Source organism: Strix aluco, chromosome 21, assembly GCF_031877795.1.
Source record: "Strix aluco isolate bStrAlu1 chromosome 21, bStrAlu1.hap1, whole genome shotgun sequence".
Classification (NCBI taxonomy): domain Eukaryota; kingdom Metazoa; phylum Chordata; class Aves; order Strigiformes; family Strigidae; genus Strix; species Strix aluco.
Genome location: NC_133951.1, coordinates 11,394,157 through 11,419,613, shown reverse-complemented (window position 1 = coordinate 11,419,613; position 25,457 = coordinate 11,394,157). Strand labels below are relative to the sequence as shown.

Sequence of the window (25,457 nt, the reverse complement as noted above, 5' to 3'; positions counted from 1 at the left end):
TTATATCCCACACAATTTTTTTCTGGAATTATTCCGAAGGGTGGTAGATGCATAGACAGCTACCAGTCTTGGCTTGAAAAATACATCAAATTACAAAAGCACTACAAAGGCTGAGTCTGCTCTAGCAAACAAGTGCTTCGTCATTATCCATTGCGAGTTACTGCACATTATAGCCAGCCATAAATCTCATAAAAGGGCAATGTAAAGTGTTCTAACTAAAATCTAAGTGGAATTAGCACTCCAGCATGATCTTGACTGAACATGAATGTCCAGAATATGGCAATGAGGTTAAGATGTTGATTATATCCGAAAAAACACATTTTATTTTTGTACCAGGTATTGTTTTTTTATTTGCACAACTCCTCTATGAATTTGATGGACATGTCATAAAGCTGATTAGGATTGTAGCAGCCACATGAGGCTTAGTCCTGCATCTTTATACATTCTGTCCCCTCTGCTTCATGAAGTTTACAGATTTACTACACACCTCTTCTATCAAGTGATACTTAATGTTAGTCTTGGATCAGAGGGACTACAGGACATTTTGCACCATAATTGCAACTATGTTGTGCAAAGCACACAATCCGTGTACAGCTCATTGAATAAATGCAGAAAAACACTATGTCTACTTGATGCAGTGCATCTTTATTTTTTTGAACGGATAAAGCATTTAGGGTAAATCTGAAATTCATCAATTAGTTACTCTTTATCAAACATCAAAGGTCCAATGAAGACCAACGTAATATTTTTTCCTTAGTATGAAATTCCCAATGTAAACTGTAACAGAAGCATTTATGTTAGTATTAAGCAACTTCATGCTAATTGCATTATATTGCCATCTAATAACTTGGATTATGCACATTGTAAAAGTGTTATCTGAAACCATTTGTTTTCTTTTAAATGTGAAAGTTCATCTGGAGGACATCTGTTATTGTCTCCTTGGGTTTGTTTCATTTAATGGTAAGGAGAGGGTTTCTCTGATGAAATAAGTTTTCTTAAGGACCTTGGAGACATAATGTAATGTCTGGCTGCCAATTTATAAATATTTGCTTTGCATTTAAATTTTTCCATGTTTTGCACTTGGGGTAGTCTGTTATGGGAGGATTTTTCTCCCCAGTTTTTATATTTTGTTTTATCTTCAACTAAAAAAATACATTTCTTCCAGCTTCTTCTTGATAGGCTATAAATGTCTAAATTGTTGCCAAGCTGGCCACTGTAGAAGGAAGGATATACATCTTACTGACAGCATTAATTTTCATGATTCTACAGGCCCATCACTTGACCAGTGCTAGCAAAACAGGTTTTTAGAGATTTTTTTTTTCCTTTCTTTGCTCCTCATGTCGGTCTTCTGTGTTTTTCATATCATTTTTTTCTTTCAGCAGGATTAATATTGGGCAATTCCATTTGTACCTGGGATTAATTTTAATAATTGTTTTTGATGCAGCCTTACAAAGGCTTAGCTAGCAGTGCTAGATTATGTTAATCTATATACTGGGATTACGGAGGAAAACCAGTTTCTTTTCTTCTTCTTTTTAAAATACATTACTTGCAAATGAGGAAGAATGCACTTATTCTGTGCCCATACATGCAAGCAATTTTCATAGGTGCCTGCTTTGTAATCCCTGACTAAACATTGCACTGTAATATCTTTTATGAATACAATTTAAGATGTTTCCATTTTTTTTATTTCCTCCATAGCAGTATCAGTCTGTAGAGCACCTAGCTAAAGACCGTATTCAAGCGGTACATGATGCAATGAGCAGACCAGTGTCCAGCCTGACTTCCCTCATGTTGGCAAATTAATTACAGTTGTAATCATTGCAGGGACTCCCAGTACATAATTTTTGACTGAATTTTGTAAAACCAGGATAGAGTCAAAACAGCACAACGTTTTCTCCTTTGTTAAGAGAATGAAAAAAAGCGGTTTATTTGTTTTTCACCCTTCACTTTTTTGTCTGTTGCTCTTGGATATACATTTTCTGTATAACATGGAACTAGTAGTACTCAAGAGGATGGACTTTAACAATGATGGATTACATGCATAGCAACATTTAGGACACCATTAATTTGTGCTGTCCGGGAGCTTTCATGCCAAAGAGAAGTGTTTGCAGAAGAGGCTCACTTGATCTGTAAACTCAAGAACTGTTACAATCAGTGTCACAGACTAGGCTTGTTTGAAAGTTTGGCCTTGGTTTGTTAGTTTATGTTACCAATTACAAGGAGGACATAATATTTATAGAAGTTCACAGTGTCTAGTGTGGGCATACACTGCAGTGCTTTCTGCAGCTGCAGAATATTCATAGCCGGAGGCTTCACTAAGGAATGTTCTTACCCACAAGTAATTTCTGAGAAATAAAAAGTAGGAGTCTAAACTCATCTTCCCTTCATCGGAAGTACTCTGCCAGCAAAGCGCTTCTGTGCAGGCTTTCTTCCAAACGGAAAGCCTTCAGTGTAATCTGGGAAGCTCCTTTGCCATCAACAGCCTTGAGAAAAACACTCTCATTAAAGAAGGAGAAGAAAAAATGCTTATTACTGAAATTTGTGTCCATGGAATAGTCTCAGGATGGGCATACTCAAAATAGCTAGCTAGGGGATGATGTTGCAGTGTTACAAAACGGTTTGCTGAGGCTTTTCTGTATTTTTTTTTCTTTGAACAGTGCAGAGTTAATTGCCAGATATTAAATATTTATAGATTTTATTATTATTCATTGCTAAATGCTGTAAGGACTTTTCCTGTTGCTGTAAAGCAGTTGAGACTCATTCAGCCCTTAGGAGCAAAGCGGAGATGGCAGCCGTGAGGAAATCCTCCTTTCAGGGCTTCAAGCACTGGAGCTCGCCCTTCTTTTAATGTGATTACAACAGTCCTTATTGTGTTCAGATTTTTGATTAGCAAACCTCAAAAGGGTCACATTCTGCCCAAGGGACAGAAGATTTGTGTCAGTTCTTATTTTTAATCTAAGTGTGCTCTCAACTGTGGTCACAATGAAGCACTTTTCTCCCCAAATAGTAGCATCGAGTTTTGGTTTTAAATCACAGATAACGCTGCCAAATGTTGGAGAATCAAGAGGCCATGCTGAAACCTGTCATTCTTTCAGGGGTTTATTGTGCGCCGTTAACTTTTTTTTTCAAGTTTCGGTGTTGTTTTCTGAATTTTTAATCAACTAATAAATAGCAACTGCTACACCGCTATGGAAAAATGTTATGGATCAGACAGCTTGGCTGTGATCTCTGCCATTGTAAGGTCAGGATTTGAGTACAAAAACTATTGTCAGAGCATCTTGCACATTCAGTCTTAGCTGGCTATTTATAGGATTTTTTACTTTATTTGGAGGAGTAGGATCAGTGACTTTTTCAAAAGAGAAGATACTGACTTTGCTATAGAAAAGATACCAAATGCTCTATAAATACTAATGAGTCTAATGTTCCTATATTCCTTGGTCTGCAAAATTTAATGTGCTTGAATTACTTTTCTGAAGAAGGGTTATTTAGACATATGGAAAAACATCTGTTCAAGGCATAAATAAATAGTATTTCAGTGGTTATACAATGTAAAAGAACATTCAAGGACTCGGCACCTTAGTATATACCATGATATGATTCTGGCTATGATTTCTTGAAAGCAGCATTTTTATGTTGAGATGTAGATTTTGAGATAAATATGTTTGAATCAAATCCTTCAATTGTTAATGGAATTTGTATTTACAATCATTCCATGGGATTTTTGTCTCTGGAGAACAAAATTCTGCCCATGGTGTGAAATGTCTGCCTAGTTTATAGGTACTAACTTCCATGCTTCTGAAAAGGCAGAGCTGAGATGAAGAATAAAAATGAGGTGGTATGTTTAAATTATGCATATTTTACCCTCCTTCCTGCCTTTTTTTTGTGGTTAACCAATGTATAAAATATCAGGCAAAAATGAATTATTCAGTGAGCAAGTTTGAAGATAATTTACTCGGGTGTTTCAAATTCGTGTCTGTCTCTAATAAAATTTGTCACACGAAGAGCAGTAGGACACCCCACAAGTTCTTGTACAAGGAAGCTGCTGAGTCATGAGATTCTGAATGATTTTGAACCAAAACCGTCTCAGACTTTTCAAAAATCACAGTTTCTGATTTTGTGCACAATCAGCACAGTTTTGCCATTATACCAAAATAAATGGATACAATTTTGTGATGGACAGGAGATTTTAAAAATGTATTTAATAGTATGTATGTGATTTTTTTTAAATGTTGACATTAGAAAAAGGACTATAAGGTCTTCCTTTACAAATTACAGGAATGCAAGTATACTGTTGGCCTTGCATTTAAATGAGCTATTGAACTGTGACATAAGGACTGGATAAAGTGGTGACAAATGTAAAGTTCTTGCACTGTGGCACTTGTCATGAGTGCAAGGCTTCTTTGCAACTCTGATTTTACTCCTATGTGTGCCTTTCCACAGCTGTTGAGCTTCATCCTGCCCTCTTTTATGGAGTGATATTCCATAGATCAAGTCCTGGGTGGCAGTATTTTGTGTGTGAAGTGGTTTTGGTGTTTGTGATTTGCAGGTCTGTGATGAAGGGGACTGGCAGAAGTTAGCATTTAAATTAAATACCTTGTAAACTCAGTAGAGGATACAGAAGGCTTTTCCAAAGGACAACTGAGAGCACACAAGAGAGGAATCTTTTACTGCCTAAAGTTAATGGTGTAAATACCCTCCCTGATGATCAAAACAGCCTTCTTTAAACTACTTAGTATTAAAAGTAAGGACAAAGTATTTAGAGGAGAAACCTTTTAAAATGACACATGCTTGTCATCTCTAAAAAACCTTAGGTGGTTGTAATCTTTCCCTGTCTAGTCTGATTCTCCTGAACAGTTCCTCTTAGATCCCTTTCTCCAGGAAACCAGAATCCTCTCTTTTTTCAGGAAGATCAATGTACAGGTTTTAAAACTCTGCTGTTGAAATATCAATGTGAGATTCCAATAAAGTTTGTCCAAAAAAAATTTACATGCCAGTACTTAGCCTGAAGTAAAGGTAAAAGAGATATGCAGACCTCTAGGGTTGGTACTACCCTGGGACAGACAAACTTCTCTTTGGATTTCCTTTTCTCACTGTTCAGGAAACACCCCCCTGCAGTACTTGGTTTCCACAAACAAATCTGTACTGTTACAAACAAATCTGTACTGTACTGTACAGAACTAACTGTTCTATACTAGGTGTTAGTGGGGTTAGCTTTAGACTTTGAACCATATGTTGATGTATATGGATATTACATCTTCCTGTGTGGTAGCAATACATCCAGACATACAAATGTCTTTACTTGGAAGTGTACTGAGTATCCAGATGCTGCTGTGGGAGGTGGGAAGGAGACAGTGTGCTATGTAAATAAGTGGGTAGGGGTTTAGTGAGAACGTGTAAGGTGTGCGTTTATAAATTGGTGGGTTCTTCTGGTAGCATTCACCATTTTAGAGGGGAAAATGAAGTTCTGCAATGTGAGGAGGAGTGGGAAATGTAAACCAGTTATTATTCAGGGCCTCGCACACTGAAGTAGCTCAGAGGCAGAACAGTAGCTTAGCAAGCTGCATTCATTAGCTACATTCATAGTCCGCTGCTACTTTGAGATTTTTTGGCAAATCAACTCACTTTATGTGCTCAAATCTATCACTTAATAGTTGTAAAGATCTCCATTCAAACCATGTTAGACAGAACTGAGGGCGGGTTTGGCTTCACAAATAAAACCTTGAGTTTGTTTCATTTTTGTTGTTGTCAGCAGTCAATAAGTTTGGGGTCACAAAGATGCTTTCTTAAGTCTTAACAGGCTAGCCATGAACTCGACTTACGGCTGCGATAGCTTCTGAAAGGGTGTTTGGAGTCAGTCCCATTTTCCCCTGTATTCTTGGATAAATGTGTACCACTTTCCTGTATGAATAGCATTCAAGCTATGACAGATGTCGAATTGTTTGACCTGATACCTCTGCACTCAGGGTCACTGCTTTTACAGAGAAACAGGGCATTTCAGGTGAGGTTCGTTTTCAGCCTTTATCTCATTTCATCTTCTGTTTAAGTGAATGAAGGAAGGGTAGTGTCAGCTCAAGGATAATGGGGGGAAAAAAATTAAGTCGTATCATCTCTAGCATGAGCAAGTTGGCCAATAATTTAATTTTTTAAAAGTGATGAGAAGTTACTGTACACAATATATATTCAAATAAAAGAACTGTCAAGCAACCTGATGTCCCACATTACATATTGGTGTAAAGTCCTTTATCCTGTTAACGATGCGCTACTCCTAGCCACATTTCAGCTCCATTCAAAGCACAGAAACTACATTGTAACTTGTAATATTAGACATTTCAGCATATTGTACCTATCAAGAAGTAGCAATACCCTTTTATACAGTGGGAATTTGTTTAAATTTACTTCTTCCATCTGATCAGTGTTAAACTATATGCTGTAAAAAGTATTCAAGGTGTAAAGGATACCCCGTGTTGAAAAGTGTGTATGTTCAACAAATAAATTGACTAAATAATAAATTAGTTTTTTAAGCAAAGCATATACAGCTGTGCCTCTGTCTTTCTAGTATTCCTTTTGAATCCAGATCCCTGGATTCCATCTTTACTGAAATTATTTCTACGCTGTAACATTATGTTGAGTTGTATGTGAAACGAAACCTTGCTCCATTTCTTCCTAGTCATGAATCAGTTTCCGACAGGATCTTTTGTTTATGCGCTTTCTGTAATTATACTGCAGTTTCTTCATTAAAAAAGAATGAAGAAAAAATAGCCGGTAAACACCAAGTCCCTTCCGAATTTAACTGTCTTTATAGTAATTAAGAAATTACAAATCCCTGTGAGTACAGTCATGCACATCTTCTTTCTCCATTTGCCAACTCAATCAGTACTATTGTATACAAGAAGAACATGAAAAAAGGCAGCAATCAACATCAGTTGATTCAATGACCACCTGTTTCTTTTAATTAAAAATAATAATTTAGTGTGAATTCCAGGAGGGGACTGAAAAATCTGCCTCTGAATAATTCTTGAACTGTGGTCAAGTTGTCCTCGCCTATACAAGTATCGAGAAGGAGATAGTTGATTGATAATTGTCAATATTAATTAAATATTTTTTTTTTCTGTTTGTGCACTGTCCTCAGAGCAATAAAGAATACAAGTGGTCTTAGTAACAGTGATGGGAAAAGAGATTTTTGTTGTTATTTTTGGCTGGGGTGTCATTTATTATCATGAAAGACTTTTCTTCTAAAGCATTTGAGAATCAGTCTTCATTTCTGAATGTAATTCCAACCCTTGAACCCACGGATGAATTGGCTGTTTTGAACTTGTCGTACTGCAGCTGCTTTCAAATGTGCTTGCGTGGGTCTGCGAGCAGCGCAGCGGTGTTTGCACAGCGCTCTGCCCTGTGTATGCACAAGCTCAGGGCTCTGCTTACCTCTGTTATCTCCGAAATCCATCCTGAAAAGAGCCTGCCTCTTCTCTTTTCCATTGCATCCTTGTTGTACAGTCTTAAAGCCTAATTTACATAGGTTATATTACCTGTATTTTTGCTTAGTCTTTGTTCTCTTATCCCACAACTGCCTTTGTTACTGCAGAGTTGAATACAACACTGTTTATGCTCTTAACACCTACTAGTATGTAAGGTGTGCACGTGGTTTCCCATCCTGCAGATGTCCGTGGAATTAATGCGTTCTCTGAGCTATTCCTTAGAGCCACTGCAAACAGTGAAACTCCAAATTCTGCCTGGAGGTAGGATTCCTGGAAAGAGTCAGTGTATAATTGCTTACCAAGTAAGAAAGCATGGTTATGTCATTCCTTCTCCATTGCAGGAAGGCACTCTTAGTAGCTATATGTCAACCTGTGGAAGATTTTTTTATTGGTGCTGGGCAGGTGGATTTGGAGCTCTACAGAGTCTTGCAGCTGGGGAGGAGTAACCCCATGACCCACTGCAAAACCCAACCGATCTGTAGTTGGCCCTGCTGTGAGCCAGAGGTTGGGCTCGGTGGTCTCCAGAGGTCCCTGCCAGCCTCAGCCCTTCTGTGATATTTCTGATTCCTCAGGCAGTAGAAGTCTCATCTTTTATTGTACTTCACTGAAAACAACAAAACTTTTCATAAATTAAGTGGAAGTTTGCCTGAGGACAGCGTGGGATAAACGTGGGATTTGGCTCCGCACAGAGGAAAACATGCTAGGTTCTTCTTAAATATGTTTTATTAACTTGGTATTCACTTGGGGAAGTTAAAGCTGTTTTAAGTAAAATATATGCGGTACAAGTTGCCGTGGTGTCATTGATCTGTTAGAGCAGCGTTCCTTATGATCCATACTTTAAAGACATTTGGAGGGGGACAAAGAAAGATGTAGGATTCAGTGTTTCTGTCGCAGTAGGAAATGTTTAAAGGTTGTGTATTAATGTGAGGAAAACAGACCTGCCAGTCTTCCGGGGGTTTTCTATCAGTACAGAGGAATGATGATCTCTTACAACAATTTCTGGATGTTTTTGCATATATTTAATGTATTGTCTCCCCTTCTGTTTTTGATAGAAATTCATACAGTTAGTACCACAATTTATGCCCCTGATGTTCAGGAATTACATTTTTCTTTTGTCTAAGTGAAGTAATCTCATTTTAAGCTTAATTTTCCTTTACACCTTTTAAACTAGTATATAAATGTATTTGTAAGTTTTTGGTTGGTGATGAAGAACATTACTGTGGTTCTGTCATGGAGGTAGGAAATGGAAAACTGGATACATCTGCATTTATTTAAGCAAAATTATTCTTTGTTGTAGGCCCTGATACAACCTTACGACCTTACGGGTCATCTGCTGCAGGGCTCCTTTAAGTTATTTTTGGAATGGAAAATATAATTTTCCATTTCTCCCAAAATATTTCTACACTCACATTTTTGCATTTTCTGGTTCTTAAGGATCACAAAAATAGCAGTTCAGATCTGGAAAAAAAACCATCCACCAACCATAGGCAGTTTAAAAAAAATTAAGGTTATATCCTGCTTAACTCCTTGTTAACCTATGTGTGTTGGTATTAATAACTGAAAACAGCCATTTCCCCCCCCCCACCTTGATGACTAGTACAGGCTCCAGCTCTGACAGATCTGCTTGCGGTGTAGATTTAAATTCCTTCCAAAAATCTCACCAGTTCTGACACCTAGAAGACGCCAAATTAAAGACAACATGGGTATAGTTTCAGAGGTTTTGGTCAGATACATGGTTCTGGTGGCACAGTTATTGATACTATCAAGTCAAATACTGTGAAAGGACTTCAACAAGTAATAATATGATGCTGGTTTGTATATAAAATCTCCACGAATGCAACCTCACATGAAGTGGGTTTGTATATTTTATACTTAAAAGCAAAGTGATGGTTTAGTGTGTGCAAAATTATAGTCGGTTCAGTGTTGCTATCAAGGGGAATAAAATTCTCATCAAAAGGGAGCTTTTAGAAAGAATTCAGAAATATAATGCTCATAAGCTGTTTTGTAACGTGTTAACACACGGTTTGACATGTGCTGCTGGTTAACCAGGCACTTTCAATTATTGCACACCCCCGTCTTTGATCCCGAAAAATTATGGAATGATTTCTTGCAGGGGGCTGCTTTCTGTGGCTGTTCAATAAAGGAAATGGATTCATTTGTGCTAAACAAAGAAGGAAGGCAGGGACGGTGGCAATACTGCTGCAGGGGGGCAAACTGTAGTTCAATGGCAGCGCACAGATGGAAAAACCTGCGGGTTTGCTGAGATGCCTCCGTGTTGTTCTGCTTCCCTCTGCTGGAGTGCGGCCGGATCCTGCCCGGCTCCCGGCCAGGCTTCAGCGCCAACCCCCCTGAGCAGAGTCTGGCTGGGCAAGTCACTTCTGCAATCTCATTTATTTATTTTTTTAAAGGTTTCTGCTCCGGTTTTGGTTTTCTTTCGATAGGTCCACATCGTGCAAGTAAGTCAGTGTACAACACAGATCTCCTGGTCAGTGCGGTTCTATAGCCGCTTGTCTCTGTAGAAGGATGTCTCAGCTTTGAGACTACTGACTAATATTTTGATTTTTCCAGTGCTGTATTAGGGGGTAGATGCCCAGTTACTATTCATCTTTATAGGGATGCAGCACCCATCTATGTCATTACAGGCTCTGAAACTCCAGTCTGTTGTACTGCAGTCGAATTGCAGAGCACTGGCTAAAATTCTGACAATTTAAAGGTTCTTCAAAGACAAATATTTAAATGTCTGTGATATCGATTGCCCAGAGTTTCCTTTCCCATTCAATTATACTATATTGCATTCAGTTGTACTTACAAAAATGGGGAATTGTCTTAATAATAGCAGAGAATTCACTTTTTAGCATGAAAATAACATGAATTTTAATAGAGCATATCATTCATCACTCCTTAACAAATGCCTTCCCATTGCCACTTTCCCCCTTCATAATTTTGATAGATTTTGGAAACAGAAGTGGGTTTTCCCTTTAGAGTTTCACAATTAATCTATGCCAAGTTTAGTGCAAAGTTCAATTCTCTTGCAAATAGCAGCTATTATTTGGCAGTTCATCTGTCATATCCTGGCTTGGCTCCCTGTGTTTACTATGAAATATGACTGCCAGCTATGCTTCAGGAATGATTGAAAGTTTACATTGGTTAAAAGGGGATATTTGAAGAAAATTTACAGGAGCTTACCTCTAACTCAGTAGTTTACCTCTAGCTGATAAATGCTAAAGACGATGCTATTTCCTCCGTAGTGCATATAAGTCACTTAATGCATATTTAACCTTGGGAAGTATTAAACTCTATTAACAACTAATATGTTAATTGCTGTTAATAATATAAGTAATTAGTACCAGCAATGTAGTAATTATTACAATATAGTTACTTAAAGTGTAAACTATAGATTCAAGGGTAAATCTAAGTGCATGAGAAGCCTGTGTTAATATAGGGAATCAAATAAAAAGGTTTTATCATCTATAATGGGTGTATAGGGATCTCTTGGCTTTCTCTGTATGCTCTCAGACTTTCTTGCAAAATAACAACAAAAATAAAAAAAAAATGCATAGGGTTGAAACAGAGAATAGGATTAAATACTGATAAAGAGTGTACTCTCATATTTACTAGCTTTTCAGTATTTTTTATGTTCTTCTCTCTAGTTCTGTTAAAGGGGTTTTAAAAAAGAGATTTCCTACATGCAAAGTCTCCATTTCAGGAGTAGTCTGGTACTGTTTTCCTTTGTCCTCTTTTTTTATACTCTGTCTGGAACAAGTGACTTCATGTGTGCATACAGAATAATAACTAAATAATCAGAAAGTACTCGCTGCTCTTTAAAACAATTCATATCGAATTGTTAATTTTAAACAGCATACACTAGGCGTTTTCACACAATGATAGAAAACTAACATTTATTATAGAAATCAAATGATTCAAATGGTATACATTGAGTCATGCAGGGCCAACTTCAAAGTTTGGTCCGACTTCATTGATTTATCCATGTGACTGGTTTTATGTCATTATTCTCTAAGAATGCTTTTGCTGGTGTTTTGTAGTTCCCTACAGTTAGACACAGGAGTATGTGAGCCTTTGCTCATGTGTTGCTGCATGTAGTGAGTGCAGTATAGTTGTCCTTACATGTCACAACATTTTTAAGCCACACACACACACCCCCCCCTGCTTAACTTAATTACCATGTATATTCCATCAGTTGGGATGGAATTATTTGGTAGTGTCTGTTATATAATTTCAGTATAATATACAGGTTCAATGTATTTAGTAGACATTCACTATAATAATTTCCCATAACTCTTTTCCCTCTATATCATTACTTTATACTCATAAATACCACTTATGTCAGATGTTAAACACAACTTTGAAAATCTGTTTATTCAGTGTCATTCTTAGAAGCTGTGGGTTTTGTCCTTCTCAGGAACAGATGTGCTTACCAAAGTAATACTTAAGTGTATATATTTATAAGGCAACAAGTCCCCTTATGTCTTCTAAACAAAACAATTTAAGGAAGAATTAGCTTTGAAAATATGTTTTAAATTGTTTGGACGGCATATAGTCAGAGTTGATCCACCAGATAACCCTTTAGTAAAGCAATGTTCCCATGACCCCGCACCACAAGACCCATTGGCTATATCTTTACTAAATACCGAAACAGATGTTCTCTGGAGCATTGAATGTCATTCCATTTAGGTTAACTGTGTTTACAAAATAAATGTGGTTGTTAGCAATTTGCATTTCGTATCTCAGGCTGTGTAACAAACAACTATTGAAATAGTCTCAGTTTGAATTCTTACTGTAGTCTTTACTCGTTTTCCTGGATACTATATAATTTCTATCTGTGCAGTGGAAACTAGTGGTTATAGATTCGTCATAAAACTTTGAATCAGTACCAAAAAGAAATCACACAAGGAAGGCTTGCCAAAGCAAAAAAAACCTTCACAAAGTGTAGTATGGCAAAATATTAAATTTTGAAGGTAAGATTTTGCCTTCTCATAGTCATATTTTTGTGATAATTACTGCTGGACATTCCCAAATTTCTTTAATTTCTTGAGAAAGCACTTATACTAGAGGCATATTTTATTTTTGAAGAAGGAGTTCGGAGGTTTTCCATTTTGTATAACATGCTGTGCTTTGCTTTTGATTTTTTGGAAAGCTTTTATTGGCAGATGCAAGTTGAAAAGCCTAGTTTCTTTTTTAAGACAATTTAATACTTCTTGTTTAATATAAAGGTATAGTAATATAAAATTAAACAGAAGAGAAACATTTTGATGTCTCATTTTGCAGTTATGTTTTTGTTAAGGATGTTTTAATGCATGAAAGACCTGGCATTTCATAATTTCCATGGTCTTTCTGTGAAGAATGTTCTCAAGAATTGATTTCAAACCCCATCGTATTTTTTTAATGAAGAAGAATTACTGCTCTTCCCAACTTCTGATCAAGACTGTGCAGTGATAGTTTTGACTAAAATACAGTTGGGGCTGGAAGGGATCATGAAAGATATCAAAATAGAGATGATGTGCACAGTACAGGGCTATCGCACTATTTATTTTGGCAATGCACCTCTCTGAGTGTTGGGTACAGGCTGCAGGAGCCTGGTGTGGGGGGAGTTCTGTGGGTATGTACATGTGGAATGAGCCTGAGATGGCTGAACATATTGAAGATGGGATTTCTTCCTTTTATATAAATGTTCTTGGTTTTCCAAAGGGGACCTCTACCCCTAGAGAAACAGCAAATGTATTTGGATGTGTCATACATTTAAGTGATTTGCGTGTATTCCCTTTCACTTGTCTTAAATTAGAAACCATTTCCAAGCTGCTGGTGGCCTTAAAATGTCCTCACTGTAAGTTTCTCTGTTTGAGAATCAGATGGGAATAGAAGTCTCTGTAAAATATTTACTACATGCCAAGCTAGAATTTGTTCACTTTCATTTGCAATAATACAGGTTATAAATTTGCAGCATTTCAAGATGATCCCATCTTTAAGATCCTGATTTTACAGTCATTGACTGTATTTCAGATTAGCCCCTTAACAGTTACTTTCCTCCTCTCCTGCTATATTTTGTGTCACCATTTCAGAATGGTGATGATAACACACTGTAAACAAGCAGACAGTATATGGCACTTTCTGAACGCCATCATTGTGCTTTATGTATATGCGCAGTCAGTAAATGGAAGTTTCAGTGTAGGTGAATCACAGGAACAAGCCTGTGTTCTCTGAGCTGACATACTCTTTCTTACAACACCAAAGCAAAGGAAAATTAGGAACCGAGGCCAATAGACCTGCACCAATGTAGGTACCACCATAAGGGTCGTCAATAAACTCCACGCTGGAATATATTTTTCTGCAGCATAAGTTGCAGAACTGGAAGTTTTGGGTATTTGAAGTAATGTGTTAAAGGTGTGTCAATCATATTTTTTATTGAGAATCTCTTTCTCTTTTTTCCTTCAGGATCCCAGAAGCAAGCACAAATTTAAGATCCACACATATGGGAGCCCGACCTTTTGTGACCATTGTGGGTCTCTGCTTTATGGGCTTCTGCACCAAGGGATGAAATGTGACAGTAAGTGACCTTTTTCTATGTTACCAAAAGGGTATTTTAGAAAGTAAGTGGAAACACTGGGTAACAGCTTCTTATTTATTTTCTGTGGAAAATGCCATTTCAAATGTCAGCTATTTATAGTACTGTTATATTTCAAGTGGATATTTCGGTACTATAATAATATACTCATGAAAATCACCTCTGTTGCTGAGAGCATGGTGTATTCAGATTGATGTGGCTGAAGAGCCTTTGCCATGGCAGTTTTGAGAAACCCTCTTTTTGTACTGGTCAGGTGAATGCACTGGTGAAGACTGAAATTTCAGTTCAGTTGGTAGCTAAGGTCCAATATTTTCCTTGTGCTTCATTTGTCTTGGAAGTCCCCTGCTAGAAAAATCTATCAATTTAAACCTAGCTCTCTTCATTGCTCATGCTGGCACGAGTGCTCTACTTTCTTAGTCATATTCCCGGCAAATCTTTATTCCATTTTCACTTGTTTTTCCCTCACATTTCATTAATGATATCTTTAGGTTTCTGAAGTAGATTATTTTATTCTGTGCTTCATTCACTGTCTACAGAATGTATCATAAGGTGGAAACTAGGCATGTTGTCCAGTTGAAAAACATGCAGCTGTAATCTGAAAGTCTTGCTGACAGTTAATCATTATAATCTTCACTTTCACTTTGCTCAGTGTTTGCAGTATAGTCATATTATTAGCTTCTCATAGCTGTCTGAACCATTTTTATATTCACAGCCTGTGATATGAATGTTCATAAGCAATGTGTAATAAACGTCCCAAGCCTCTGTGGCATGGATCACACAGAGAAAAGAGGAAGGATTTATCTGAAAGCTGAAGTCACTGGTGACAAACTGGAAGTAACAGGTAAACAACTGATTTTGGAATTTTGCAGGTTTTTATAAATGTGTAATATACGCTGAGGGTTTATGTACCTTGGTCAAATCTTTGTGTGTTAAAGGCAGTGACAGAGTGTTTCCCTTCAGAAGTGTGAGGATTTCGTTCAACGTGTCCTTGAGTCAAGAAATTCTATGAACTGGTGTTCATAAAAATAAATAGAAAAATGAAATCTGTAGGAATAGCTTTAAAAACCTCAGGAATATTTCTTAGAAAATCACTGTAATGTCAATTTTTCATGTAAAAAGCAGCCCAGTAGGATAGCTAGCTCTCTGGGAAGTTAGTCATCATCTTCAGAACACAAGAAATACTCTAAACTTCCATCGGCTGAGGAGTTGTTTCCTGCATTTCAGAGTATTTAATAAACAAAGGCAGCTTGGATTCCATCCCAAATATTACTCTCAGTGAGTTATAGAATAAAAAAATAAATTACCACATTCTGTAAGGTTAAGGTTACCAAGATGGGGAGGAGGGAGAGAGAGGAAGGAAAGCGTGGCAGTTCATTTCACTGGAAGTGTTTCTCCCAGGATTTATGAGTAAGCTTTGGTTGTGCACACACACACCCACACACCCACACACACCCAACGGCCCATTCCAAGCCTGAAGTTGCAGAAAACTACCAGAAAATATATTTTGCGAGTTGAAGGACTGTTTTGTCCTGCGAAGTAGACATGTAATAGGTTGTTTAACTCCAACAGAACTTCCTTGTGCCGTATCAGAGAGTGGAGTTTATCGTCCAGGATCTGCATAAGAATTTGCATTTACAGCCTGTTAGGTTTGTTCTGTGTGTGCTTTCTATTTTAGCTGGGGTCAACTCATGATTAGCGTAACTGATATCTGACATGTAAAGTTGGTAGTGAACTTTATTGTTGGTTTTTCCTTTCAGTTGGACACAAATATGCAAAAAATGTTCTTTTCCAATCAGATTGTAGTGTATTTACTCAAAGGGAGAGCACAGGGCAGGAATTAAGATGGACAGGAGTGAAATAAGGGAAAGGATAACAGAAAATTTTTTTCATGCTCTTTTTATATAGCATGTAGTTATATACAGGGTCAAATCTGTAAAATAAATTGAATTCTAAAAGAAAGTCCCAATTTTTATGGCTCAAAACTTTAAGAAAATATGTGCTGTAGTAACTAGAACCAAAATAAGTATGATATAACATAGGAAATGGAGTAGAAGACGCTCATAAAACATGAATTATCAACAGCTTTTACCTCAGGAGAGTGCATTGGTTAGTGTGTCGTCACAGGTGACCAACACTGCTTCTTCAGTGAAGAAAACTGAAAGGCAACAAATCTTAATACATCACATTAGAGGTACACTGATAAATCTTTAAAATTGGTGCTGCAAGAAACTGAATTCAGTGTCCACACTATAAAACAAGAACAGGGTACAGTGCTTTTATCGTTGCCGGTTTGGTGTTGCAGAATGGAATTAAATTCAAGGGGAAAATTACAGCAGGACAAAGTAGAAGGTGCCTTAGACTGTCTCAACTTCTGCCTTTGTTTCTTGATGCGGTTGTTGGCAACCTGTGGATGTTGAGTGTTGTGTATTGCTTCAGCATTGCTCAGTTAATGGCTAGAGCCTATTATACGCCGAAAGGATGTTCCTTCTACCTCTGCACTTCTTTGGGGAATGAACCTCAATAAAAACCATACCCCTTGTAGTCAACATAAAGGAAATCAGACCATCATGCTGAATTTTCACAACATACAGAACCAGCAAACTTCCCTCCTGGCACTGTATTCATTCATGGCTTTGTTCTCTCTAAATCCGAATACCTCCATATTCTCCTGTCAAACCCTGTAAAATGCATCAAAAAGGAGAAGTGTGATAAAATTCAGTTAGAAAGGATCAGGACGGATCCCAAGTGATACTTAATTGTAGCTTAACTTTTCAAATGGCTTCCTGTCACTGTAGCAGGGGTAAATTTGTCCAAGGTACTGTCATTAACAGAAAGGTGGTTTCACTAAGTAGTGAGGCATTTCAAAAATGGTGATGCAGGTTCTAAAAGTAATTGTACCCTGAGAGAGAACTAATTTGAAAATCATCCAAGTGACAAGATTTAATATTTGCATTATTCTACGTCACTTTGCAGCAACGTTGTTAAATATGGCTTAAACTTTCTGCCATAATGCACATAATTTGACAAATAACATGTGCTTATTTTCTGATGATTCAGCAGGTTTATAATCCTTTTAGGAACAAAAACATTTGTCACAAGTCTTTGTGGTACCAAGGCTATATAACATGTATTGTTTTATACTATAAAACAGTAATACAAATAGATATTCTTTTAGTTCACAGTTTTATTTGAAAAGGTGCTGTCTGAGATATGAATATGGTAAAATTGTTACAGATATTTGTAGGTTTTCTTCATCAGCTCTTTTTCATATGAGTACTTAGCAAATGCTGTTACTTTTGTGTTTGTAAATAAAACATTTCGATCCCACAATTAAGTAGGTTTCTGGACAAGAAAAATATTTACTATAACCTTGTTATATAACAAGTATGGTACTATTAAGTTGTTTTGGTTGAGTCTTGTCAGCATTTCCAAGCTTTCAGAAAGTTTCTTTAAATAAAAATGATAGTTGCCCTGAAAGTAGCTGCTTTTTTTTTTTTTTTCTTTAATAAAAAATTACTATGCAGACTAAGCCCAGACCAAGTTTCAGATACCTTTGTGCATGTTTAACGGACAAAGAAATTAGCAATTGTCAGGTAGTTCAAGGACGTATTGCTATGCAAAAATTTCAAACTCCTTTTCTCCCAGTATGGTATTTGCTTCTAAAATATTTATTGACAAAACCTTCGTTAGACTATACAGTTCCCAGAGCTACCAAGCATGATACCGCTGCCTTTAGCTTCAGGAAAGGAGGTGAATTAAATGTCCAGGAGGTTTAGGAACAGCAGGAAAAATAATCAATGATTGGCTGCTTGCTTTGAGCCTTTGCCTGAATCTTTTTCAAAGGAATTACTCTGTAGGTGTTGAACTCCTTCAGCTGAATTCCTTAATATCTCTGCTCTGCATCCTGTTTTGGTTGTTAATTAGTTCCTGCTGATTCTTTTGTAGTCAGCCTTGATTGCATGCAGAACATTTGTGCTGCTAAATGCAGACATGCCACTCTGGTTGGCATCTTGCAAATACCTTCGATGGGCAACTCAGCCGCTGCGGTTCCAGCCGGGAAAGCTGATGGAGGATGCAGCACGCTTAACGATGACTGCAAGATACAGGTGTTTGGGAGATGCTCTTTAGCACATTGCAATTTGTCTTTACTTCTGCGTAATGGCTTTGAGGGTTTTGTGGTGGCTTTTGTTTCCAAAAAAGGCCGCAGTATATGCTCACTTATTAAGAATTTTCCTGATAAAATATTGTAAATAATACTGGGGTTTTTAACAGTGAATACTAGGAAAGGCAAGGCAGAGTACTGGCAGATGGAGTTGGCCAGTGGTTCAGTCAGATTATCTAAAATATCTAAGTGCTTTGGCAGGTTTTGAATTGAACTAATGGTGGGAATGATTCAGTCCTATATGTAAACATACTTAATTCCGGTTTATTACGTCAGATCTTCAATCTGGGTTGCTTAAAGGTGGACATAGGCTTTTTAGTGTGAATGCTGGAGACTCTGCGACACTTTTTCACAAATAAGTAGGGATTTTGCATTGGTATACTTTGCCAAAACCTTGCCATCTTCCCAGTGCTAGTCAGTATGCCACATTCAGTGCTCATTTGTGTTGCAATTATTAAATATTTGGTTTATAGCTACTAGCTTGAAAGTTGTATTGTATATTAATAACTTATTACACTTGCAGTAAATCATGTTGGTAGTTTTCTTTTTATAGGGACTGTCTTGAATTGCTTTTTTTCTGAAATCACTGAATTCATGACCCTTTCATAGGTTAGACTGGCTTAGGGGTTTTGCTTTTAGGCATAGTAAAGCAGTTTTTGCTATTCTTAATCCATGCTATTTGCACTGAATTTTCTTCCTCCTGATGTGTGTTAAAAGTTTTGTCACTCTTACATTTACTTGTTGACCCATCTTATAATTTGGGGCTCTTCTGAGTGAGTTTGTAGGTGGTTGAATCACAGCTTCGAATTTTTTATTTTATTTTCGAATTATTTTTATAGTGCGTAAACAATAACTTTTGTGAGAAAATAACCCCATCTGGTGCACTGACATATAAAAAGCTGCCACATTATTGGGATCCTAAACTGTGACCTATCAGCTGCTGGGAGTTGGATTTGATGGCAGCTGACAATAAGGAACTGCCCTCCCGACACAGGCACCAATTTAGAGGCAGGGTGTTAGTGACTCGCTGTCAGCTAATGCACCCTGCTGTTACATAAACGTTATTAAAATATATATATATATACACAGCCCAGAGTTTTCAGGGTTTTTTAAGCATATTTTGCTTAGCTGAAAGAGGACAGAAAATCTGGTTTTATTCTTCAGTGATGCTTCTGTTACTTAAAAGAAGAGGAAACCTGGCAGTGATCTCTGCAGAGGTTGGAGGTTGGGAGCACATAACAGGCTCTCCAACAATAATCTCCCTAGGAGTTCTGCACTCCCCACTGTATGTTTTTCAAATTATTTATGAATGTGTGAATGCTGAGCCACCTAAGGCACTGCATATTAATGTCTTGTCTCAGGGCTGGCTGTGGACAGCTGGGTTAAGAGCCTCTGCCCAAACAAGCTTGAGAGACAAACTGGAGAATTCTGGCACGTTTCTATATTCTCATAAAATTGTTTCCTTAAAAGACCCCACCTCACACACACTCTTCACAATTTTATTTATGATTGTCTAGGTCAATATTAGTGTCTGTCTTTGTTAGCATTAATTTAATGATATTCTGTAACTGATTTTAAAAGGGAGCATACATGAATATTCTGGCTATTTGACCAGCTTTTAGTACCAAATGCCTATAAAGTCATCCCAAATCATTACTTGCATGTGGGAGGCATTTTTAATGTCTTGAAGAATGTGAATTGCATGTTTTATCTCACAGTATCTTCCCTCTTTTCTGGCATTCCCAGAATCTGCAGGGTTGCTGCATTCTTTACAGAAAGAGCTGTGTCTTTAACAAATGCCAACCCTGGTAGCAACTGAATACTCCCAATTTCATTCATTAAATTAAATTTACCATGAAGAAATGGGCAATGCATAGTATTTAAAAGAAACGTTAATTTTTCATAAATGGCCATCTGCATGCAAATAAAAAATTTAACTAAAGTGCTATGTATTCATGCAAGAATATAAACAGATAAGAATTAGAAATTTAATAGTCTGAATCCCTTTTCAGATTACTTGATACATCTTGTGTTAAGACTTGTGTTTTATTAAGTAGCTGTCCTACCCAGCAGTACGGTTTTTTTATGATGGTAATTTTTATAAAGGTAATCTTATTTTTTACAAGTAAAATACAGTTGCTCCTATGAGATTTCCAGTTGAAATTGAAACCAGAGAACCTATTGCAGGCACAAGTAGTTATTAAGTAGCATTAAAGATGATGGTACATTTTTTGTTAGTAGGAGGGAATATCTTAATACAGAGTCATGAAGTATCGTGCAACATTGCTTCATTTTTCGTCTTGTTCTAGGAAGGAAATTAATCATCTACTTCTTGTGTGTAAATCACCTGTGAAGTACAGGCGACCCAGTAGTCTCCAAACATTATGTTGCCATCTTTCAGGATTCAGGAAATGGGGTGTAATGAGTAGGCACTGGTCTCCGAAGGGCTATTAAAAGAAATTTTAGCTGGGCAGGGTAGTAGTTTTGGAACAGAGAAAAGTCTCATATCAGAAAGCCCCTTTAGTGGCTGAAAACTGTATAGAAATTGGAAATTGTCTGAAATGCAGGATTTACTTTGGAGCCAGTTGTACATGCGAGTCACAACCAGGTCCAGAAAGCAAGCATTCAGTGATGGTTTTAATAAAACCTTATAAGAAATCTTTAATGAAAGCTGAGCAGCTTTGGAGGCAGCTTTGGATTTTGCATACAGAGTACAAGTACAGAAATTGGAAGAGAGGCTATTTTCAGTAATAGGTAAATCTTTTAAACTGTGATTAAGGGGAATGCAGTAGGGTACTGGGGAGAAAGTTCCTTGCCTGGGAATACAAAGATGCTCCGTCACTCACCTAAGTCATCTGTAAGCTGGGCAGGTCACTGGGATCTGTACCACAATCTTCTTCAGGAAGTAATGAGAATTCTGGAATAATTTACTAATGCTTTATTGTGGGAAGACAGAAACTTTACACTGTATCGGAGCTAACAACGGTCTCCCTTCCCTTTCATTTTGCTAGATAGCTTGCCAGATGAGACCATTTGAGACTTGAAGCGTCTTTTAAGAGCAGCTATTCGCACGCAGTTGAGAGTTTTCTGCTCCTCTAAGGTGCCTGTAGGGAGTAAAAGACTGGCAAGAAATGGTTGCTGTGATTAGTAAACTGTTTTATTATCAGCATTTGGGAATTCAGGAAAAAGGTAGCTCTGACTCACTTGAAAAGGAACTGAGTAAATTCATGCTGCTAATAATTCAGCTTTGTTATAGGGACAGAAACATTTATTTACTCATTCCCATGACTAAATTTATTTGTTTGTATCACAAGAAGTTATAAATCTATAACCATATATGCCTTGCAACTTTTGACCTATATGACCTCATGGAAAAAGTTCTGGTTTTGTCATCCACTCTCTGAATTCCTCGAAATTCTGTCTGAATTTCTTCTCTTTACGTTAAATGTCAGTCGTTCTCTGCCAGCCCACTCTGTCTTATTTAGATATTTATTTAAAGTATGAATATACCTAAGAACCACCTCTGTATTTGCTTATGTCTTTATACTATTCCTGGAAAAGTGGGCGTTTAGGCATGGCTTCAGGGTGGATACTGCTGGACTATAAGTAGATCATAACAGAACAACCATGGGACAGTCATCAAATAGTTTACATTTTCTGCTGAATAAACATTTATGAACTCTTCTTCATTAACGATGAGGAGGAAAATGACATGTTTTTTCCCTATGGCAAGTTGACAACTATTGCTGGTTTTTAGAAGGAAAACCCAGGCAAGACTGGATTTGTTAGAAACATCAATATATACTTCTCTTCACTGTCTTTTCCTCTGTGTGCTTTCTCAGTCCCCGTTAAGACTCTAATCTGGACAAAATGTTAGGAAATTTAGCTTGTACCAGCTACTTTGCTCCGTACAGATGTCATTATCGTGCTTAATACTTACGACAGAAGACTGACAAGTAGTATTCTACGTTTCTAAGTTACTCTCCAAGTGATGTTAAACTGTATCTCACTTCAAACATCTATAAATTAGAGTAACATCTCTATCACAATGTTGAGTTTAATTAACTAATAATTATAAAGCAATATGAGATTGCTTGCTATCATTACTGCTATAGCAGAATTCAGCCACAGTAATTTGATTGATTTTTCTTGGAGTTATTTTAAATTTATCTTTTTCTGTTTCAACCACATGCAAGAGAGAGTGCCTTTGGTGGGGAGGGAAAATCTCTTCTTCCTGTCAGCTCTCTTACAGAAACCTGACCTGTCTCGTTAAAAATAGGGTGCCCTTAAAGAGATGGACCACTTAGATGATAATTCTTTATAAGCACTATTTAGCACAAGTATCATCATGCTGTTTCCTCAAGAAACGAAGTCCTACGTCAGTTGAAAAAAAGATGTCTAAGGGTACTAATTATGCAGACAAAAGTACAAATTGGCCAGATATCTTAAAACAAGGAGTGAGGTAATGACTTCTTTGGCAGCCTGTATTTAGTATATGTTGCATCTGTCCTTCCCAATTCATCTTTGAGCTTCTCTTTTTCTTGTATTTGGAGGGCTTTTTTCTTTTTCCGTGTTTGCTGCAAAAGGAAGAATTAGTCTTACACGTGCTGCTATGTCCTCCTGCTGTCAGTGTTGTTCTCTAGGCTCGGCAGCAGGTATCAAGGCTAATGGGTGACGGCTTTCTCCAGGGAGCTCTCCAAAGCTGAGCCTCGGAGAATGGCTCGGCATCCACGCAGCCAATTTTTCAAAATGTCACACTGAGCATCTCCAGGTAGAATTTAAACATAAAGGATTAGTCTGAAGACGCCATCTTAAAATTAAGCCATTTTGTTCAAGGAATTGTAATAAAAAACTTCCTAGTGTATATTTCTGAGAAGCTGTAGAACACGTAGAGAGTCCTGCTCCTCACGCCAAACTACAGAATAGAGATAAAAATCAAAAAGGGAATTTTTAAATAATAGCTCATGTGCCAAGCCTGGCAGTGCGGTCATAATTGCCATGCACAAGAAGACAAAAAAACCCAAACCCAACCCCAAATAAAACCAAATATAAGAGAGAGAGCAATTTGCATTGAAGGCTGTCACTTCATCCTTCACTCACTTTATGGTTCTTAGTCCCTTTGGGATTGTAAATTACTAAAATAAGTTATTTAATCCTGATGTTATTCCTCAGAAGTATTGAAAATCACTTTCAGTGTGCTAAATTTTAATATCAGGTGAGGGGTTTTTTTTCATGGGTTGGAAACAGAAATGGTTTTCCAGCTGACCACTGGGTGAGGAGACCCTCAAAGGGCAAACTTGGAGTAAATGAGAATGGAGACAGTTTCTCTGGACTGAAAGCTATCATTTCCCCAATTGCAAAGCCTGCCAGCTTTATACAGGGATTGTGGAAAACTACAGATGAAATGCTCTGCTAGACAGATGCTTGTTTCTGTTCTGTTCTTTTAAAACACGGTATATTTTTTCTGGTATAATTATTTGAGTAATGTAGTTAGTGAATAGAATTACATTTTATTTTAAAATTTTAGCCCATAAGCATTTTCTGTCTCTCATTTTAAAAACACAAATTTAAGAAACATAACTTAATCAGTATCAACTGTTGGTTCAAGTTAATGTGTTTCCTTTCCAGCCATGATCTAATTTCAATAATTAATTTACATTTGGGTTTCTGTTCTGCATGAGAGTTATCTTGACAAATAAACTAGTGTGTTCCAAATAAGTAGCTTGCATTTCTGTACTCTACCTTCTTTCTACAGCTATTTTGGATATAAGGTACCAGTTATATCTGGTATTTCTCTCTTCCAACTTGTTCTACCACGCCTGTTACTCTGTCATTATAAATAAACAGAGCAGGTCAAACTGTTCAAAATTAGGTGTTTTCTGTGGCAGTGGCTGTTTTTTTCCCAAAAAAATTTTCCCTCTACAGCTTGGATCAGATGACACAACAGCTAAATAGTAGATTTGCACTAAAGCACTTCTTAGCAGTTATGTCATTTGGAAGAATGCAGTCATGATGAGCACTAACCCACTCCATCGTGTAAAAGGAAAATGTCACCCAGCTAGTTACATCAACTGGTGATTACATCTGATGTACAGGAAATGCAACAGAACTGTTACATGGTTTTGTAAATCACCTGCATTGCTATGTTATAATGGGGATACTGCAAACACCGCAGTCTTTCATTTCAATGGCCTGAATTAAAGCCCAATAGAATCTGTCCTGTACTTTACAGTCATTGTCCATCTCTTTCTGTCTGGAAGCAGTAGCGCACCGTTGTCAATCCACCACAGCCCTGCCTTTATTTCTAAAAGGAGAACAAAGGACATCTTGAAGATGTGCTTCAGCTGGTTTACACATCATTAGACTGTTGCCCAAAACCTGTCCTCCTCTTATTCTATAAATAATGAGAGTAAACAACACATTATAAAATACCCGTGTTGCTTGGATGCTATTCAACCTCCATGCTGGAAAATAACTGGGGGAAATCCTGGGAAGGTCTATAATTTTTGTTTGTAATATGAAAATGCAATTTAAATATGGGAGGAAAGGAAGAGAGTGCCTTGAGCAAACTAACTATCTGTTGTTGAAGATCCTGACAAATTTTTTTTTTTTTGCGTGAGCTCTGAGCTCTTAAGTGACACTAAAGTTCAAATTTTTGTAGGAAATATTTTCCATCAAGGAATATTAGGTGACTTAAGGGTTGATCTTTCTGAAATTTCCTTTCAGATTTCTTCAGTTAGGTAGATAAATTAAAAAGCCCTTCTGACGCTGACACTGTGAAAGCAGTAGCTGAGAGTACTGTCAGACTGGGATAATATCTCTAGTGACTCACTTCTAAATGCTGGCCTTCCTTCATACCCTAGGAACTATGTCACCCTCAAAGCTTCTTGCAGTTTTGCTTCCAGGAACAATTCTAATCTTAAACTATGAATCTCACACAGGAATTCCTGAATGAAAGCAATTTTCTGTCCAAAACAAGCCCAGAGGATTACTGCTCCCAGTAGGTTTTGAGATCTAAATTCCCCATCCCAACTCGATCACTGCAGTTCATCGCAGCACGACCGGTTTGGGTGGGATGGGGTTTCACAACAGGAGGAAAATTCACCTCTTCTCCTGAGGTTCAGCAGAAGCTGATGGCTGAATGCTGTTAACACAGAATAAAACCTTATATATATGTTACTCAGATATTATGCTGGTCCTCTACAAGAGGGAGGGAAGTGCTGTCTGTGGTCATCCATTG

The 25,457-nt window shown here is 37.3% G+C and overlaps 1 protein-coding gene across 1 annotated transcript in view; it reads left to right on the top strand.

Moving 5' to 3' along the window:
• PRKCA (protein kinase C alpha) overlaps positions 1–25,457 on the top strand; it is a 160,518-nt gene that overhangs the window by 85,259 nt on the left and 49,802 nt on the right. Inside the window, exons 4-5 of the mRNA XM_074847397.1 lie at positions 13,926–14,037; positions 14,768–14,896. Of these exons, the coding sequence (XP_074703498.1) occupies positions 13,926–14,037; positions 14,768–14,896 (241 nt within the window). The remainder of the gene's footprint in view (positions 1–13,925; positions 14,038–14,767; positions 14,897–25,457) is intronic.